We start from the raw sequence: 21121 nt of genomic DNA, 5'->3' as shown, positions 1-21121 counted from the left end.
ACCTAGAGCCTGCTTCTTGTAAGAAAAAATGAGGCTGGTGGTCTAGATAACTTAGTCATACACATTTGGGTTGGAAAGACAGCTCAGTCATAAGGAGCATGGGATGCTTTTGAAGAGGACCCAGTTTCCATTTCCAGCACCCACAATGTGGCTTCCAACCTTCCATAACTCCAGTTCCAGGGGCTCTGACATCCTCTTCAGAACTTGGGCGCCAGGCACACACATAGTGCACATATATACAAGCAAGCAAAACACTCCAATACACATAAAATTAATACATTTAAAAAAGAACACACACACACTGGGCTGGAGAGATGGCTCAGACGTTAAGAGGGCTGGCTGCTCCTCCAGGGGTCCTCACATGGTGACCCACGACCATCTATAATTAGACTTTGTGCCCTCTTCTGGCACGTAGGAATACATGCAGGTAGAACACTGTATATATAATAAAATATTAAAAACACACTTTAATGCACACACACACTCAAGCCTGCTTGACACGCCCCTCCACCCCTCTTCCCCACAAAATTGTAAATATAGTGGAGAACCATGGATTTGTCCAAGGTTGCATGTATCAACACAAGATAGACTTCTAAACTCTCAGGTAAGTGCTGTATCATCAAAATAGTTTTAGACTAATAGGAAGACACAATCTTAACACAAATATCATCTTAGTATTATCCCAGATTTACAGTAAATAATTGTACACACAAAATCAACGGTATTTTGAGTACAGGAGCTAAAGTATTTGTCAAATAAAAAAAACCCAACATCTTAAAAGTTTTGTTTTTTGAGACAGGGTTTCCCCGTGTAGCTTTGCACCTTTCCTGGAACTCACTTTGTAGACTAGGCTGGTCTCGAACTCACAGAGATCCGCCTGCCTTTGCCTCCCGAGTGCTGGGATTAAAGGCGTGCGCCACCTTGACTGCGTGTGCAGGTGCCACAGAGGAAAGTTGAGGATGTCAGAATCCTGATGCTACAAGGCAGTTATGACCTGCATGGTGTAGGTCCTCTATAAGAGCAAGTGCTGTTAACTGCTGAGCCCTCTCCAGCCCCATAACGTTAGCACTACTAAATGTGCATATACCTTGTTCATTTGTATGAAACCTGTTTCAACAGGAATTGTATCAAGTCTCTGACAGCAATTTAATCTCACTCAACGTATGTCCACTAATTGTAAGTAATCACTATCTACCACTAATCATCCACACACGAGCTCTTCATGAAACTGAATGAGCTGAATGCATATAAACCCCATTTAATATCAACAAGAACCTATAAAGGAAATTATTGATAACTATAAAAAAACATGTAACTTAAAAACCATAACCCAACTGATGCAAAAAAATTTTTCAGTTCTAGGGATAAATTGAGGGGCCTTGCATGTTAGGCAATTGTTGGCTCACTAATGTACACCTCCAAGCTCCCGAGTAAATATAACTTGAAAAGTGTAGTTACAAAATATCAGAAAACTACATCTTGATCCTATATAAAACTACCTTAAGTTGAACCAAACAATTCAATCACACAGCAGTAAAGTCCTAAAAGAGTTTAGTCTTTTGTGTATAGAGGAGACAAAGCTAAACAGAGTAAACAAGTGTTCATCATACCTTTTCAATCAACACAGCCTTTATTAACAACACAAAGTACCATTTGCTATACTGTATACAAATTGGCCTAGTGTGTTGCAATTGCGATGCCCTTAAGTTAAGAATACCTCTGGACCTAACACAGAGTATCCCACAAATATTGGCCCAGGCTATATTTTATTTCTAGCTATTGCCCCTTGAAATCCACCTTTTGGCTTTTGATTGTACCTATCTGATACAAAAGAGCAAATCCATGTTGGCTAGAGATTGATTGCAGAGCCTTGTCATGGTAGCACTACCGGAGTTTTCTAAATACGCCCAGCTCAGAACACAACCCTGTGCTTTCCTTATATCTGTAACTATGCACCAGTATGTCTGGAAACATTTACTAAAAATAACCAATTTACATGTAACCTATTGTCAATATGCTAGACAGCACAATGTGCAGGTTTTTAAGTGGAAAGGTTGCTTATATGATTTCCATAGCTTCCAGGAAAAGCAACCGGTAATAAAGCAGTCCATCTCTCACTTCACTGACTCCTCGGCATTTCCGGTGCTTTGTCAGCTCAGTATAAAGGCTGACTGACTGACTGGTCATGAGGTGAGTCACTATGAGCTAGTGGAGGGTAGCTGACTACTGCTCTACAAGGTTCCCACCACAACCCTCATTTCAATTTACAGCATTCCAATGCAGGAAGACAGGAGCTCAGAATCCCTAGATTCTAAGTTTAGATCAGTTCATGAAGTGTTGCAGGACACATTTCAACACATACAAGTGTAATCCCAAGAGACCACGAAGAATGAGTATGCAAGGGAGCCTGGAGGCCAGCGGAAATCATGCTTTGGACTGTTCAAGATGCACAATGCACAGGGACTCGTAAATCATTGTTTACTTGACTAGATGGCTACAGTTCAGTTACTATTCCAAAAGTTGTACTTGGTAATCTTCCAAGATTGCTTTTAAATAAAGTTCTTAAATTGTAGCAATAAACAAAACACAAGATGCAATTAAACAATGTTGCAGTTTATCAAAAAACACATAAGAAATTTCAACTCTTATTCTGAGTTACAAAAATCAAGGTTTGGCTAAGTTATAAACCTGTTTTTTCATGTAATTATTTGCATAATTCTAGTAATGCTCAGTGGCTGTAAGATCAGAACTGGTTCTTCAAAAAACACTAAAAACATAAAAATACTTAAAATACTTAGCCCCTGTATTTACCTGTAGAATATGTTCATTTATGCTTACATTCCAGGATTTGCTATATTACTTATAGTTTTAAAGGTCACATCCAAAGGAGAAAGCAAACCACCTACAAACTGTCATTATTTGTTTATTTCTTGGCTTGTGAACGTCCTTAACTTGATGTAGCAAACAAATTTCAACTCTGCTATGCAAATGACAGAAGGAATCTGCTCAGCGATTAACTTTAGAGTTAAATTTCATACAGGCACCATGCTATATGTGGAAAAATGACTAACTGAACTACAGGTATTAAATACTGAAAAAATGAACAGTTTATTATAATTTATTCTATTTAACAATCTAGGAAGTTCGCAGCCATCAGCAGCTCCAGTGCAATTTCCGGTGCAATTGGGAATTCAGGAATCTCGGTGGAGCTGTTAGTGTAGCGGACCTTGTAGGTAAAATACATGCATACTTTCGATAGCACGTGCGAAGGGATCTCTCTGAAATTGACCTCATTGGTTTCATTCTCAGCAAACTGCCCTGCAAAACAAAAGTTATGTATGTTAGGGGCTGCTCAGTGCCTCTTCTTGTTCTCAAGGGAATCTTAACTCCAACTACACCTCAGGATGTGATTGTACTTAAAAGTAGGGTCTTTCTGCTAGTTAAACAAGGTCTCTAGGACAGGAACACAGTACGGCTGGCATTCTCATCATTAGAGACTAGACACATACAGACAGAAAGAGAACTCTAAGACAGAGAAAAGCAGACATGAAGACAGAGCCCATTATTCAAGGCAAGTACAGAAAATAGTTAACACTGCCAATTCTTTAAAGTTTAACACTTCAGAACTGTAGGAAAATAAATTTCTGTACCTAAGTCATGTGGTATGTGGCACTTGGTAAGGCAGTAAATTAATAAATGCTAAAAGACTGACTGTGATTAGCACCAGATTATCTACCTGATTTCTCAGTAGATATAACACTTAAAAAAAATCTTTAACACAAGCCAGGTGGTATTTAATCCCAGCCTTCAGGTGGGAGAGGCAGGTGGACAAGCTCCAGCCTCATCTACAGAGTTCTAGGGACAGGTTCCCAAACTACACAGAGAAACTCCTTCTCAAAACAGAGTAGCATCTGAAGGCTTGATGTAATGGCACATGCGCAAAACTTCAGCACTTAAGTAAGAGGCTTGGGGCAGGACGGTTGATCTGAGGCTGGCTGTCTGAATTGGTGTTCAAAATCAGCAGTTGCTAAGTAAATACAAATAAAAACTATACTGAAGTATCACTTCAAAGTCAGAACAGCTAATATGGGCCAGAGAGGGCTCAGCGGTTATAAGCTCATTGCTCTTGCAGAAATCTGGGCTTGGTTCCCAGCACTCACTTGGTACAACCACCCGTAACTCTGGTTCTAAGACATCCGATGTTCTCTCCTGGCTCCACGAGCTCTTGCGTGAGATACACATAAACTCATACACATACACACCCACATATATACATAAATATTGTTAAGTAAACCTTAAAGATAAACCCCGTCAGGGTGTTTTATAAATTGGAAGACTAATGTGTTGTCAATAAAAGTAAGTAAAACAAGCTGGGCGGTGGTGGTGCATGTTTTTAATCCCAGTACACGGGAGGCAAGAGGCAGATCTCTGTGAGTTCAAGGCCAGCCTGGTCTACAGAGTGAGAAACAAAGCTACAGAGAAACCCTGTCTCGAAGAACAAACAACAACAAAATTAAAAATGATTCTACCCCAACAGAGACACTTTGGCGGCTCCTCCAAAACATAAAAAACAATCATATGACCAATCAGTCCCACAGAGCAAACAAAAGCTGGTGCTTTAAACAGACACTTATATATACTTGTGTCTACAACAAGAGCACCGTTTATGGTAGCTAAAAGGTAGACACAAAATATTTAAACCCAATGTAGCATATTCCTGACAGAATAGTACTAGGTGGCTCCCATACCATGTGAATGCACTTTGAATTATGCCATGTAGACACAGAAGGGCCTGGCGGTGGTGGCGCACACCTTTAATCCTAGCACTTGGGAGACAGAGGCAGGCGGATCTTTGTGAGTTCGAGGCCAGCTTGGGCTACAGATTGAGTTCCAGGAAAGGCGCAAAGCTACACAGAGACATCCTGTCTCGGAAAAAACAAACAAAAACAAAACAACAACAACAACAAAAGACACAGAAGGTCAAATACTGCATGTATTCCAGAATAGGGAGAACAGAAAGCAGACTAGGCACAGATAAAGCTCAAAGAGCATAGGGTTTTCTTTTGGGGAAACTTTTTGGAACTATGTATTTGTGATGGTTGTTCATACTATAGAAGTAATAACTGGGGATGGAGAGATGGCTCAGTGGTTGAGAGCACTGGCTGACATGGTTCTGGCTTTAGAGTCAAGGATAGAAAAGGAGTTGTAGGCCAGGCGGTGGTGGTGCACTCCTGTAACCCCAGCACTCGGGAGACAGAGGCAGGTGGATCTCTGTGAGTTTGAGGCCAGCCCGGTCTACAGAGCTAGTCCAGGACAGGCTCCAAAGCTACAGAGAAACCCTGTCTTGAAAAACCAAAAAAAGAGAGAAAGAAAGAAAAGGGGTTGGGGAATCTCCCTCTGTGACTAAGGAAAGCTGCTGAGGCCAGATGTGTGGCAGGGGTGTCCCTGCATGGAGGCCTAGAGAGGTCATTTTGTGAAGCTGTGAAGGTGAAGCCTGGATTGCCTTGGAGACCTCAAGATGTATGTAGGAGATGCCAGAGCCATGGGATACCTGCCAAGGCAGGTTGCTAGCAGGGAGTGGAAGAGAAGGAAGTGTATTGCAGTCAACAAAGCTGAAAGGAGTTTGACTGCAGACATGGAGAGGCAGAGTCTGGAGTTTGCCCAGCTGGTTTTCAGTCTTGCTTTGGTCCAGTATTTCCTCACTATCCTCCCTTTCCTCCATTTTGGGATAGTAATATATATATACTGTACTATTATATGTGGGAAATATATATCTGGGTGTTTTTGTTTGGTTTGGTTTTTGTTTTTTGGGGGCAGGGTTTCTCTGTGTAGCTTTGGCGCCTTTCCTGGAACTCACTTGGTAGCCCAGGCTGGCCTGGAACTCACAGAGATCCGCCTGCCTCTGCCTCCCGAGTGCTGGGATGCCACCACCGCCTGGCTTGGTTTGGTTTTTTTGAGACAGGGTTTCTTTGTGTAGCCTTGGCTCTCCCGGAATTAGCTCTATAAACCAGGCTGGCCTGTGCCTCCTGAGTACTGGAATTAAAGTTGTGCACCACCACCAAAAAGAAAAAGAGCACTGGCTGCTCATTCATAGGTCTTGAGTTCAATTCCCAGCAACCACGTAGTAGCTCACAACCATCTGTAATGAGATCTGGTGCCCTCTTTGGTAGTATGCTCCTTCTGTAGTGTGCAGACAGGACACTGTGTATATAATAAATAAATCTTTTTTAAAAAGAAAAGGTAATAATTGTATTATTTGAACTTTTTTAGAAGTTGGAAAATATTTACTCAAAGGAAAAAAGAATGTTAAAGATCAGAGCCAGGAGTGGTAGCTAGGCCTACAATCCAGCACATGGGAAGGTGAGTGGAAGGGCAGCTGCTGAGTCTGAAGCCAGTTTGGCAACATGGGCTACAGAATTAAGATCTTGACTCCAAACAAAACTGGAATGAGAGAGGGAGGTACATGGGGGCGGGTAACTTCTTGGAATAAACTTATTACAATAGTATATGACAACCACAAACTAATGTAGAAAAATACTCAGGTTTCCTACTGTAAAAGAATATAATTAGGATCTTACTCAAACTTGCACAGAAATAACTGAAAACTGATTTTTCTCAATATAATGTAATCATGCAATGGTGGGAGCTTTCTCCTTCTTCCCCCACCCTTTTGTGTGTGTGTGTGTGTGTGTGTGTGTGTGTGTGTGTGTGTGTGTGTGTGTATTTAGAGGCCAGAATTGGCTGTCTGTGTTCTTCCTCTTTTACAGGTACCTGGCTTTTTATGTGAATTACATGGAGATCCTAACTCATGTCTATATTCTTGTGGCTACTTTATGTCCCCAGTCTGTCTTTGTTTGGTTTTAAGACAGTGTCTCAACTATGTTGCCCAGGCTGGCCTAAAACTCCTAGACTAGAAGCTATCTATCCTTCTCCCAAACCTCAACCTCTCAGGGAGCTAGCTGGGACTAGAGGCATCCACCACCGCAGTTGCTTTCTCCTCCTTCAAATGCTGTGTTGTATCTAACTGGAAAAATATTGATTAAACATTAAAAGGATGTATGAAGGAAAAAACACTATTACCTACCTGGTCCACTCAACATGGCCTTTATTGTTCCTGATGTTAACGCATGTTCTCTTTTTACAATAAATTCATGCCCATCAGAAGATATTAATTTGACATACATGGCGTCAGGGCCTTCACAGCCACCATAGGCTTTCTCCTCTCCATCTGAAATAAAGCAGTAAAATAAATTTTAATTATATAATGCATTAAAAATAAACAGATTGAACTGAGCAGTGATGGAGCATACCTTTAATCCCAGCACTTGGGAAGCAGAGATAGGTCAGCCTGGTCTACAGAGCGAGATCCAGGACAGCTAGGGCTACAGAGAGAAACTCTGTTTCCATAAACAAACAAAAACAACAACAAACAACACCCCAGGTTGTCCGGGAACCGGGGACTATGTTAGCAGTAGAGTACGTTCTTAGCATAGCTGATGATGCCCTGGGTTTGACAACCAAGCATGGAAAAAGAAAAAACAAACTAAAGAAGAGTGTGTGCAGACACCACTGACTATGCTGCCACTGTGCTGCCCTCACTGGTTTTCTGCTCAGGATAAAACAAGTAACAATTCATAATAACTGAGATATATATCTTTTTTTTTTTTTAAGTTAAACCATTTTATTTGAGAAAAGTGGACACCTTGCCATTTTTGTGGACGAAGCGGTGGCCGCCTCCAGATCCAGTGGAACCTGGGCCAGGAAGCAGCACCACACACTCACAATCACTAGTAGGAGGCCCGGATATATATACTTTTAAATACCAAGGTCTTTTCTCACATACCTTTTAATTACTTTTATTGTTACCAATATATGAAAGCATCTGTGCTTTGAATAAAATGGCCCTCATAGACCCATAGGTAATGACAAGATTAGGAGGTGTGGCCTTGTTGAAGGAAGTGTGTCACTGGAGGGTGGAAAAGTCTCAGAAGCTTAAACCAGGCTTAGTGGCTCAGTCTCTTCCTGCTGCCGGCAGATTGGGATGTAGAACTCTCAACATCTTCTCCAGCACCAGGTCTGCCTGCATGCTGCCATGCTTCCTGCTATGATGACAATGGACTAAACCTCTGAATTCTAAGCCAGCCCCAATTAGATGCTTTCCTTTTTAAGAGTTGCCATGGTCATTGTGTCTCTTCACAGCAACAGAACCCAAAATAAAATAGCATCTTAAATCTTTTTAGAATAATTTGGGAGGCAGGCAGTGGTGGCGCACGCCTTTAATCCCAGCACTGGGGAGGCAGTCAGGTGGATCTGTGAGTTCGAGGCCAGCCTGGTCTACAAAGTGAGTTCCAGGAAAGGTGCAAAGCTATACAGAGAAACCCTATCTCGAAAGAAAAAAAAAAAAAAAAAGAATTTAGGAAGCCCTATCCACTAGAAGGATGATTGTTCTGTTTAGCTGCACACATCCACAGTTAACATTCATGTGATTCTAAACCCATGGAAGCAATACAAATTTTAGTCTTGTTTTTTTAGAATAATTTAAGTTTATCTTATGTGCATTGGTGCGAAAGTGTCAGATCCCCTGGAATTTGAGTTATAGGCAGTTGTAAGCTGCCATGTGGGTGCTGGGAATTGAACTCAGGTCCTCTGGATGAGCAGCCAGTGCTCTTAACCTCTGAACCATCTCTCAAACCCCACAAATTTTAGTCTTTAAAACAAGTAGCTAGCTCTCAAAATAAGCATGATGAAAGAGCTTCTCTCCTGAAAAATAGGAAACTAAAGACACCAGTTAATATAATAAATTTGGATTTAAAAAACCTGCTCTGAAGAACAATATCAAAGTATCTGGGAAATGTGGATAGAGTAAATAATCAAGAGGATACAAGCTGTACCTACAATATTGTGAAGTCTATAAACACAGTAAAATGTTGAGAATCGCTCCAAAATTTAAATTTTGTGTATAATGTATGGCTATGCCATGTGCCACAGAGGACAACCTTAGCTGTTGGCCCTCGCCTTTCCCTTTGAGACAGGATATTTCTGTGTCCATCGCTGCATTCTTCAGGGTAGCTGGTCTGCAAGTTTCCAAAGAGTCTGTCTCTGCTTCCTATCTTGTGCAGGAGCACTGTGTGCTACTGTGCCTGGAATTCAAATTCAGGTCCTGATCCTGGCAAACGAAGCCCTTTACCCACTATCTCCAGCCCCCGAAGAAGCTATGACACTGTATAACTCTTGTAATTTTTTTACAGTAACTCAAAGATGTAAGTTCAATTTCTAAACTAGACTATTTGAGGCCAACCTGTTCTACAGAACTAGTTCCAGGACAGCCAGGGATACACAGAGAAAGAAACTCTGTCTCAGAAAACAAAACAAAACAAACAAAAAATACTCAAAAGTTAGTATTATTTCAAATTGAAGCTAGGCAGGATGGCTCATGCTCTTAATCCCAATACTCAAAAGACAGGTGCACAGGCTAAAAAGATGCTCAGTAGTTAAGAGCAATAGCTGCTCTTTCAGAAGATCTGGATTTGATTCCCAGCACCCACAATCGTAACTCCTGTTCCAGGGAATTCCAGATTTAAAAAAAAGCTGACACAGGACTCATGAGGACTTTAAGGCAAGCCTGGGATACCAAGTGAACACACTAAGAAGTTCATTTACATTTCTAATATTTTGCATGCTGTGATGCTGGATTCTGACCATCCACTTCATTGGACTGAGTACTGCCTCCCTAGTGAGAGCTCCCTTTCAGTGTGTCTGCAGAGGGCTAACCTTGCTGGCTCAAGGGGCTCTGCCCTAACGAAGAGCTTACGCACTGGACCCAGTGGACTACTGGAGGTGCAGGGCTGTGGAAGGCAGGCTCGAAAAGGCGAAGAAGGCACTGGGGAGCTCCACTTCCTGTGGACCAGCTGAGCAGCTCTGCTCTAGCACACACTTCTTGTTAGGAATCCAACACTGGAAATGGAGAATGGGGCAATACCACCTTTCTCTCCCAAGTTTTTTATAGGTATTATCTGGTCACAGGGTCAGGAAATAAACACACAACTAAACATTCTACATATCTGTTGTTAAAAGTCTCATTTTTCAGCCGGGCAGTGGTGGCAGGACAGACTCCAAAGCTACAGAGAAACCTTGTCTCAAAAAACCAAAAAAAAAGTCTCATTTTTCCCTAGACATGATTTCCCTGTGTAGCCCTGGCTGTCCCAGAATCCACTCTGTAGACCAGGCTGGGCTAGAACTTGGCGATCTGCCTGCGTCTGCTGGGATTAAAGGAGTGCCATCATTGTCCTGTGTAAAAGTCTTATTATTAAGTACTTACAAAATACTACAAATTTTAGTTGACACAGTATTGTTTCTGTGTATTGTTACCTTTCAGACATACAGAGTAAAAAACTGTTAATGTAAACATTAATTTCACTTTAGCTATTTTCTTATTTTCATTCAATGACTTTAAAGGCCACCCCCCTTGGTGTATATAGTGTATGGGTACATGAAAATGTGCTCATCTGTGCAACAAGTCACGTGTAGGCCCACAGTGCCTTTAGTTGAGAGGAAAAATCAGCTCCTACTAATGGAAACAAGATTACCTGTATAACTTACCCATTATGTTCTTATAAAATTCTACTTGATCCCACAGGAACTTTAGTAGTTTCCTGAAAGTGTAACAAAAACACAAAGATTAATGTTGCATATGTATTTTCCACACATTACTATTTACTGTGTTCTTGGTGCTAATAGATTCAGGATTCTCCCTCCTTATGGAATAGGTTATGATTCCAACAAGCTATCAGTCAACAGGAGGCACCAAGATGCTTTGTGAGCTTGAGCAGCTGGAGCATCTGGATTTCAGAAAGATTACTTTATTTATTCATTTATTTTGTGGGGTTTTTTTTTTTTGTGTGTGTGTGTGGGGGGGGTTGGTGGAGCTGAGGATCGAACCCAGATCCTTGCCCTTGCTAGGCAGGGGCTCTACCACTGAGCTAAATCCCCAACCAGAGAAAGATTATTTTAAAATAACACTGTAAACTGCCTGTCAAGGCAGGCAGTACGGCTAGTGGTAGTGTAACTGTGCAAAGCTCTCCTAGGTGCCAAATCTACCCACTGGGGTGGCAGGAGAGCCCATGGAGTCAGCTTCAAAATATACATATATATATATATATATATATATATATATATATATATATATATATATATATAAATACATTTAAAAAACCTGCACAACACAATATGACTGATGGTGCTGCTGCTGAGGGGCACCTTGTAAAGTGACATGTCACGAATAAAAGACGTGCTGATTGGCAGCACATGTACTAAAACTGGAACAATACAAAGATTAGCATGGCCCCTGCCCAAGGATGACATGCAAATTCGTGAAGCGTTCCATATTTAAAAAAAAAAAAAAAGGCAAAGGGAAAAGTGCTGCTCGTTCAAAATGCACACAAACCATAAACACAAACAACCCAAACCCCCAAAACCAAACCAAAGGATCCAAAAACAGTACTGAAATGTTCTAAGTCACTTCTTTCCCTGCCAAGAATCTGAAGAAAACTGTGGGTTCTGTTGTCATCAGAAAACCAACTGGTGTTTTCCTCTGGTTTGGAGAAGGTAGCCTCCAAATTCTTTTACTGATGCTATACCTGACAGATAGGTTAAACACAGTTCCAGGACAAACAAGGCTACACAGAGAAACCCTGTCTGGAAAAACAAAAAAACCAAACCAAAACAAAAAGCCTTGGGGGTGGGGTGCTGGAGATATGGTTCAACAGTGAGGAGCACTTGCTGCTCTTCCAAAAGTCAGGGTGATTCTCAGCACCCACATGGTTCCTCACAACTGTAACTCTAGTTACAGGGGAGCCAACACCCTATTTTGACCTCCACAAACAAAACACCTGCACACATAAAGGATATTACTATTTATTTTTATTTTCTGTGTACAGGTATATTGCCTGCATGTGTGTTGGTGCACTATGTGTGTATGTGGTGTCCTTGGAGACCAGAAGAGGGTATTAGATCCCCTGGAATTGAACTTAGATACTTGTGAGCTACCATAGGGTACTGGGAATCTAACTCAAGTCCTCAGGAACAAAAAAAAAAAAAGCACTTGTAGCTAGAGTTTTTCTGCCTGGCCCACAATCAGGACAAATCTCTCTTACCCGCCAGTCCCACAGTCCTTCAGACACAACCAAGTAAGCACACAGAGACTTATATTGTTTACAAACTGTATGGCCATGGCAGGCTTCTTGTTATCTAGTCCTATCTTTCCCCCCCCCCCCCTGTGGAGCTGAAGCTCGAACCCAGGGCCTTGCGCTTGCTAGGCAAGCGCTCTACCACTGAGCTAAATCCCCAACCCCTAGTTCTTCTATCTTAAATTAACCCATTTCTGTTAATCTATAAGTTGCAATGTGGCTCGTGGCTTACCAGTACCTTACATCTTCCTCGTCATGGTGGCAGCTAGCGATTATCTCTCTACCCAGCCTTCCATTTCCCACAATTCTCCTCCTCCTTGTCCCGCCTACCCTATCCTTCCTTCTGGCTATTGGCCAATTTAGCACTTTATTTATTTTAACCAATCAGAGCAACACATTTGACATACAGAACATCCCACAACAAGCACTAGCCATCTTTCTAGCTCCTAACTTAGGAAATCTTAAATTCACAAAATAAAATGATTCCTACAAAGGCATCTTTTTTCCAATAATTTGTGCCATGTCTAATACGAGATAAAGAAGAGTAAAAAATAATATAAACAATAACTATGGGCTTACTTACTGGTGATCACTGTAGTAACTACCTTTCAGGTAAATTATCTTTTTGCTTGTGTGTCTGTTTCGAGACAGGGTTTCCCTGTGTAGCTTTGCGCCTTTCCTGGAACTCACTTGGTAGCCCAGGCTGGACTCGAACTCAGAGATCCGCCTGGCTCTGCCTCCCGCGTGCTGGGATTAAAGGTGTGTGCCACCGCCGCCCGCTGACTTTACAGTTCTTATTCCCTCCCTCCATTATTCAACTTGGCCGCAGCCCCCTACCCCCAAGGTTTCTCTGTGTGGCTGGACCAGGAAGGCCTAGAACTCAGATCTTCTTGCCTCTGCTTCCGAGTGCTAGGATTAAAGGCATGGGCCACCATGTCTAGCTTTCACTTGCTCATAAGTATTAAGACAAACAAACAAAACTCCAGGTGAATTCATTTTCTACTTCTAGAAGTCGATGCTATAATTCTAACAGTTCTCTAAAATTTAAAAAACCATATTTCCTATCACTTTGTAATAAAAGGCAGTTAAAAATTCACCAAAACCATTATATTTCCTGTTTATATTTTTGTAAGCATTCTTTCTAAAAATGAAAAAAAAAAAAACATTCTTTTTTTAAAAAAAAGTTACAAAGTCTTGAAATACAGGAACTTCAAGTGTCAACTCTTCTATCTAGATAATCTCCATAGATGAACACCTAGGTTGTTTATTTAACCAGCAGTAGCTAAGCAACCATGCAAAGTCTCATCTGGGAAGGCCTCTGGGAAGCAACAATTTCTCTACAGACTTAAAGTAGTGGAGAAGCCCTACCATCAACATTATTTAAAAAGCTCCTCTTTAAAAAGTAACTTTAAGCCGGGCGGTGGTGGTGCACACCTGTAATCCCAGCACTGGGGAGGCAGAGCCAGGCGGATCTCTGTGAGTTCGAGGCCAGCCTGGTCTACAGAGCTAATATAGGACAAGCTCCAAAGCTACAGAGAAACCCTGTCTCGAGAGAAAAGAAAAAAAAAAAGTAACTTTAGATTTTATGTGTATGAGTGTTTTGCCTGCATGTATGTATAATAAATACCACATGCATGCCTGGCACCTGAGTTCTAGATCCCCTGGAACTGGAGTTACACATGGTTGTGAACCACCATGTAAGTGCTGAAAGTGGAACTTTGCGAGAACAATGAGACATATGAGTGCTGGGAATTGAACTCAGGACCTCTGGAAGAGCAACCAGTGCTCTTAACCTCTGAGCCATCTCTCCAGCCCAGCTGTGTGTAGAATTTTATGCACACAATACTTATCTTTTAAAAGCTGCATAGATTGTATGGAGAGTATTTATGTCTGTTTCCTGGGTTTTATATTGTATCATAATTACAGAACTTGTTATCACTGGGGGTACCTGGGTGAAGGGTACAATTCTGCACAATTAACATCTATAGTTATAGAAACAAACAAACAAACAAACAAAAAAGAGCAGCCAGTATTCTTAACCACTAACCTATTTCTCTATCCTCAAAGTTCCTACCTAATTCATAAAGTAGATGTTTATAAAATATGACATATGATTAAGTGAGAAACTCATACCCAGGAACTCAAATTTGGAGAAAAATCTGTTAGAATAGCTACAGTCTCCATGTAACTGGACTTCTACCTTTTAGAACACGGACTAATACAATTCTATAACAATAAATGTTCTTACATTTAACTCACTCAGACTTAACTTTTAGTCAAAGCTGGGTGTGGTGGTATGCACCTGTAATCCCAGAACTCAGCAAGTTGAGGCAGGAGAATCCTGAGTTTGAAGGCCAACCCAGTCTCAGTAGACCAAAAAGAACACCAAATTATCACCATCAACAAGAATACCAGATACACTATCAATAAAACTAATTCAAGTTCTTTTGATAAGCAGATGTTAGCCAAGGCAATCCAAGGAAAGTGATCAGTTCTTTCTTGGAGGTACACAGGTATCCAAGAGTGACTGAGTGTTGTTGAAAACCAGCTTAGAAATTCACTTACCCTACAAACACTATACCAAGGAGTACTATGCCAAGTGCTGTCCTGGGTACCAGAGACAGAGAGAACAAGGATTCTAACCTCACCGGAAAAACAGTAGGGACAAGCCCAGCCTCATGGGGCAAGAGTGAAATCCTAGCTTTTGTGGTGGGAGCAGAATTACCAAGAGTTCAAGGTCTGTCAAGATTACTCTGAGTTATTAGGCCAGCTAGAACTACAGGGCAAGACTGTCTCAACCACAACTACACCATCCCCACCAAAAAGGGGTGTGGAGGTGCAAGCGTACCAGAAAACCAAAGCAGAACAATGTGTAAGATGGAGTTCTCTGGGGAAATGAAGAGAGGCAGGAGGGAATGAGGACCAACGAATTAAGGCTGTGTTTCAAGAGATTGGGGAATACTGGTCGTATCAAACATAATAATGCTGATTGACAAAGAACTGAGACACGGGTCAAGACATGGCATTGGGGCTGGAGAGAGATTTCTAGCACCTACACAGCAGCTTGCAAGTATCTAATTATAATTAAATACATTAAAAAAGGTAGTTCCGTTAACAGCACACAGTGCTCTTGAAGAGGACCTGAGTCTGATTCTCAGAACCTGTATCGGTTGGCTCAAAAGTAGCTGGAACTCTATGTCCAGGGGGTGGAATGACCTCTGACCTCTACACCTACACACACACACACACACACAGACAGACAGACAAACAGACTTAGAAATTTAAAAAGAAACCTGAAAGAATCCTAAAGAATTTATATACAAACACTTGGTAAGTTGTGAACAAATAACCAGCGCTTCACTGCCCCATCCTTGTCCTTACACTATACTGTACTGCAGGGGGCAGTCACCTCTCTACTGTAAGGGTCAGACAGTAACCATGTGTAAAGTCTGTTACAACTAACGACTCTGCAACTACACAACTACACAAGCCAGTCATAGGCAAGATGTAAAGTAGTGAATGTGCCTCTGTGTTCCTGGAAAACTTCACAGAAGCAGAATTTAGAAATTCTACACTACAAAAAAAATCTTTGGATTTTTAAGATACATGTGGATAGGTGGCAGTGGCGGCGCACGCCTTTAATCCCAACACTTGGGAGGCAGAGGCAGGTGGATCTCTGTGAGTTCGAGGCCAGCCTGGTCTACAGAGTGAGATCCAGGACAGGCTCTGAAGCTACATAGAGAAACCCTGTCTCGAAAAACCAAAAAGGAAAAGAATTGAGAACTATTCCATCGCCCATCTAAGGAGGCTGCTTGTCATCATACACGGCCCTCTTTTTGGTCTTTGGTGCTGGGGATCCAAACCAGCACCTCACAAATGCTAGGCACACACATTTTTTGTTTTTAAACTCACTGAGCCATTTACTTTTTTTGTTGTTCTGAAGCAGCTTCTTCCAGGACAGCCAAACTGGCCTAGAATTCAACATCTTTCTGACTCTGCCTCCAGACTGCTGTTCTTAGCACAGACAGGCCCACACCTCTTCATAAGGTTAAGTTCCACTCACATCTTTTTAACTTCTTTTTTTTTCTTTTTGTTTTTCGAGACAGGGTTTCTCTGTGTAGCTTTGCGCCTTTCCTGGATCTCGCTCTGTAGACCAGGCTGGCCTTGAACTCATAAAGATCCACCTGGCTCTGCCTCCCCCAGTGCTGGGATTAAAGGAGTGGGCCACCAACACTGGCTTCTTAAATTTTTTTTGAGATGGGGTCTGGCCTCAAATTTTGCTCTGTAGACCAGGCAGGGCTGGATCTCACAAAGGGATTCCCATGCCAGTCTCCTGAAGGGTGTGGTGTGCCACCAGTTCGGCTTTCATACACTTATTATATGTAATTGTTTTGTCTGCATGACTGCACTCCATCCCACCACTCCAGCCCCTCCCCCACATCTTAACTTATCACTGTTCTTCAAGAATGCCTCACCACCCTGGCCGTGGCTTCTCTGCTACTCCTCAAGAGCTCCTATCTCCACTGGGATGAAAGAGTGAGATGCTTTGAAGAGGCTCATAGTCAGACAAGGCAGAGTAACACAGGCCTAAAATCCCAACACATGGCAAAAGAACCATATCTATTTTACCTGCTTTCCTTGATCAGTCTAAGGCCATCTATCTGATGTCCTCCAACCCAAGTATTTAAATATCATCTAAATGGCACTACTGTTCACAAGATTGGTAAAGGCAAAAAGATTATTATTTTTTTCTGTATTAGGAATAAAAGTCAAGAGCTATTTGGCTTCCAGTTATTTTTTCAAATCAGATGACTTTCCACTTATTTCAACTCTATATCTCCAGTTCAAGCTAGTTGTATTTAAATGAATTATCTAAAAAAAGCTACCACACGCAGGTGTGGTGGTTCACACTTTTAATCTCAGCAATCCAGAAGCAGAGGTAGGTGGATCGGAGTTGAGGCCAGCCTAGCCTACAAAAGTATCAGACAGCCAAGATTACAAAGGGAACCCTTGTCCTGGAGGAAAGGGAGAGGAGAGGGGCTTCCACTTTTCTCTAGCTGGTCTATTCTCCACCTTGTCGTCTCAGGAATACATTAGATTCATCTTTCTGCACAAACACAGAAGAGCTGAATTAAGGTCTGTATTATACACTCCCTGACTAGCCACCCTTATCTCATTTTCTTACTCTTCCTTCAAAATGTTCCCAACAGCTTTTTTTTTTTTTTTTGGTTTTTTGAGACAAGGTTTCTCTGTATAACAGTCAAACAGTCATGGCTGTCCTGGAACTTGCTTTGTAGATTGACTGGCCTTGAACTCACTGAGATCAGCCAGCCTCTGCCTCCCAAAGTGCTGGGATTAAAGGCGTGTGCCACCACTTCGTGCCCCCTGGTATTTGACTAGGTGGAGTTCTCTCATACTTCAAGGTCTTTGCATTTGCAGTGACTGCTGTCTGAAGTTCTTTTCCTTTAAGGCTCCATCATTACTTATGCCTCTAGGTCAAAGATCAAATCCTGAGGGTGATTCCCTGTCCCCTGATCTCTTGCTCTATTTCCTTTTTTTTAATAGAGGGAAGATCAACAGTGGGGAACAGTGTCAATCCTCTGCCTCAGCCTCCTGAATGCTTTGATTAAAGGTTTACAAGTTAGCCGGTAGTCGTGGCTCACGCCTTTATCCCCAGCACTCGGGAGGCAGAGTCAGTTGGATCTCTGTGAGTTCAAGGCCAGCCTGGGCTACAAAGTGACTTCCAGGAAAGGCACAAAGCTAAACAGAGAAACCCTGTCTTGAAAAAAAATACAAAAGAAAAAGGTTTACAAGTTTCTGACATCACACCTATCCCCTATTGTTTTTCAAACCTAAAACTGCACATGTATATATTTGTGTATGTGTAGATTTTCCAGTATTGGATGTCTCTGTCTAGTTTTACTTAATAGAGGAGCAGTAAAGCATCTGAAAGGTATTAACACATCCAAGCATACATTTAAAGGCTTTGCTGCTTACCTTTCAATCTGACACCCCCATCCCCAACTTTTCCTCAAGCATTTCTTAAGATCTGCACAATTTTAAGAACTTAATATATAGAAATAACTATCACCACTAACTAATCACATTGCAGTATTACTATCTAATAACAGATTCTGTCCATTTGAAATAAACGGACATAAGCTGGGTGTGGTTTACACCTTTAATCCCAGCACTTGGAAGGCAGAGCCAGGCATATCTCTGTGAGTTCAATGCCAGCCTGGTCTACAGAGCAAGATTCGGGACAAGCACCAAAGCTACACAGAGAAACCCTGTCTCCAAACCTACACCACCCAAACAGGAAATGGATATCTGTATGTTTTTAAAAATGGCATTAGGAGGGAATAAACCAACATTTTGTGTGTGGTGCAGGAGAACCAACCCAGGGCCTTCTGTATATTAGGCAAACATGCTACATTAAGATACAGTCCTAGCCTGGCAGTTATTAGAGAAATGTATACTTAAGATGAGAAGCCATTATAAATTGAACAGGGGGATTAGGACACAGAGTAGTTGCACTCCAGAGTGCTGACTCAGGGCAGCTGAGGTCCAAGGTTAATTCCATCCTAGCATGTTAAAAGAGGGGAGCAAGCTTGGTGGCCCAAACACCTCTAATACCAACACTTTGGAAGCAAAAGTGGATCTGAGACCCCTCAGGTTTATAGATAGGCTTCTGTGCCAGTCTAGAGTACCCTGTGAGACTCTGCCGCTCTCCACCAAGTGGTAAATAGGAATCTCAAATCATTACTACCAATAAATAACAAATATCAATAATGGGAAAAACCAGCCATTTTCCTCACTGTATCCCTAGGATACGCATGAACTTCAACGACTCAATAACATGAATTATATTATAACGTAAATGAGACCAGGTATTTACCCTCTTAGGTCATTTAACAGAAAATAAAATGCAATTTGGAGATTAAAAAACACCCTAGTATTTTTAACGAAGTTGTAAAACTATTTCCGATTGCTTTCTACATGAAAAGTGCAGAGTAGGGATGGTTGCACTAAATGACACAATTTCCATCATCACAAAACTAGAAATTTCAGATCCTTAAGGAAAATTAAATAGGCACTGTATCTGGCACTAAATACTTCCTTCCAGATAAAACTGAGAGGTAGATAGGTGCACAAATGCCCCAACCCACCCAGTCAGGCAGAGATTACCCAAGTTGCCCAGAATGCAAACTTTTTTTCCGGGTCCTACAGATGAAAGGGGCTAGGGCTCTCTCCTGCGACTAGCGACTGATTTCAAGAGTAAAACAAATCTAAGCGCACCGGAGGAAGGCAAAAAGGAAAAGCGACCCGGCTGCCATGCTCTTAACTCCACCCTCCCCGCGTTGCGCCTGGAGAAGGCCCAGCTCGCCCCCACCTCCTGTCCGGCTTCCTCTTTCCAAACCCACCGAGCCGATCTAGTTAAGGTCCCGCCGGAGTCCTCTCCCCTCCCCCCAAACCAGGAGCTCGGGAGGCCGGAGGGGCTCAGAGCTTCCGTTCCTTCCCCGCCCAGACGGGAAGGGGAGAGCAGAGGGATGGCCACTGCGTCCAGTCCCAGCTGCCCTAGCTCTCCAAGAGAAATCGGAGCCCCGCTCCCACCCCAGCCCGACACTCACTAGCCAGTCCCGCAGCCACCGCGCCGTGTCCCCACGTACCGCCACAGACCCTATTCAGGGCCGCCCCCCCAACCCCCAGCTGCCTACCCCCGTGGGTTCCGGGGCACAGGAAGGAATTACTTCCGTCGCGTCACAGCCGCTTTCTGCAACGCGCGGGAGATCGGTACCTGGCAAGGGGAAGACACGGTCTGCAAATAACTTGTGTCTGTAGGAAGTGCGTTGTTGTTCTCACCCTTATCTTCAGTAATACAGTCCAATTTAAGAGATAGCGTTAGCAAATCTCAACCAATGAGAAGCTAGGGCTACTGGATTCCCAGAATGCAACAGCCTTCTGATTCAATTTCTGCCAAGAACTGAACCGGTGCGGGCAGAGGTGCATTCTGGGATATGTAGTTTCTTACCAAGTTATGGTTAGGGTTTGGTCCCACGTGACGTTGCATCTTGGGACTTGTAGTTTTCCGTGTAAAGGGTTGAAATTTTGATGGCTTTAAAGCTTGGCCCTGCTCTCGTTTCTGGTTAGCAAGGAGGCGGGGGATTACAAAGGAAGCCTAAGATGTGGAAATGCAGTATGTGTACAAATGAAGATCGTATCCTTGAGGAAGCAGCATCTGGCCTTTTGTGATAAGTAATACCCACCAACAAGCATCTTAACAAGCTCGCGCATAGTGTTTGCCTCATTTCCTCTCTTCCCGGTATAGGTCAGTGTTTACTGAAAACAGGCCACGCCCACCCGCCCTGCTCTCCTTTCGCCTCCAGTACAGCTGCCTGCCACCATTACTCCAGTTGGAGCGCACCATTCTCGTTCCTCACCCCAGAAGCCCACCTCGTTTCCGCACCCCCACATCCAAGGCATTTCATTGGCTTTCCCGTGGTTGCCCAGAGACCTTTCCTAGAAAGCTGGAAAAACAGCTTAGTCAGGTTTCTTCTCTGGTGTTTCATAAAATGGGCTTGAAAATGTAGATTCGAGATACTTAACTTGTCTCAGTTGTGTAAATAGTGTCCACCAAAGGAAATATGTACGTGCGAGTTGGAGTTCCTGGAACTAATGACGTTTTCCTAAGGGGCTTTGTTCTTGACTTTTTGAGCCAGGGTCTCTCAGTGTTAACTATGTAGCCCAGACTAGCCTCCGATCTGGGTCAATCCTATCTCCTCCGTTTGCCACCAAGGCACAGAATTCCCCGATGTAATCCTAGGCTGCCCTCCAACTCCAATTTATAATTCTGCTGAAATTACTGGTGTTGGCTACTGTGCATGGCTCTGAAAGAGTTGTTTTTTGGTTTGGTTTTGTTGTTTTTGAGACAGCAT

The 21121-nt window shown here is 42.6% G+C and overlaps 1 protein-coding gene and 1 non-coding gene across 4 annotated transcripts; one reads left to right on the top strand and one right to left on the bottom strand.

The window, feature by feature from the left end:
* Positions 1-1607: 1607 nt before the first annotated feature.
* Positions 1608-20115, bottom strand: Eloc (elongin C). 3 transcript variants are annotated; one of them, XM_036179845.1, is made up of 4 exons: positions 19984-20115; positions 10600-10652; positions 7085-7228; positions 1608-3318 (listed from the first exon to the last, which is right to left on the bottom strand). In XM_036179845.1, the coding sequence occupies exons 2-4, from the start codon at positions 10601-10603 to the stop codon at positions 3128-3130; spliced, it is 339 nt and encodes a 112-aa protein (XP_036035738.1). In that variant the 5' UTR covers positions 10604-10652; positions 19984-20115; the 3' UTR covers positions 1608-3127. The 3 variants fall into 3 exon arrangements, with proteins under 3 accessions (XP_036035738.1, XP_036035739.1, XP_036035737.1); XM_036179846.1 differs by lacking the exon at positions 19984-20115 and adding an exon at positions 19856-19898; XM_036179844.1 differs by lacking the exon at positions 19984-20115 and adding an exon at positions 19817-19897.
* On the top strand, positions 11288-11389 carry LOC118578937. Its single transcript, XR_004944325.1, has one exon. It is a non-coding gene; the product is annotated as a U6 spliceosomal RNA (small nuclear RNA).
* Positions 20116-21121: the final 1006 nt, after the last annotated feature.

The sequence above is a fragment of the Onychomys torridus genome, chromosome 2, assembly GCF_903995425.1.
Source record: "Onychomys torridus chromosome 2, mOncTor1.1, whole genome shotgun sequence".
In the NCBI taxonomy this organism is placed as follows: Eukaryota; Metazoa; Chordata; class Mammalia; order Rodentia; family Cricetidae; genus Onychomys; species Onychomys torridus.
The sequence above is the reverse complement of the archived record's forward strand: the minus strand, read 5'-3'. Positions and strand labels throughout refer to the sequence as shown.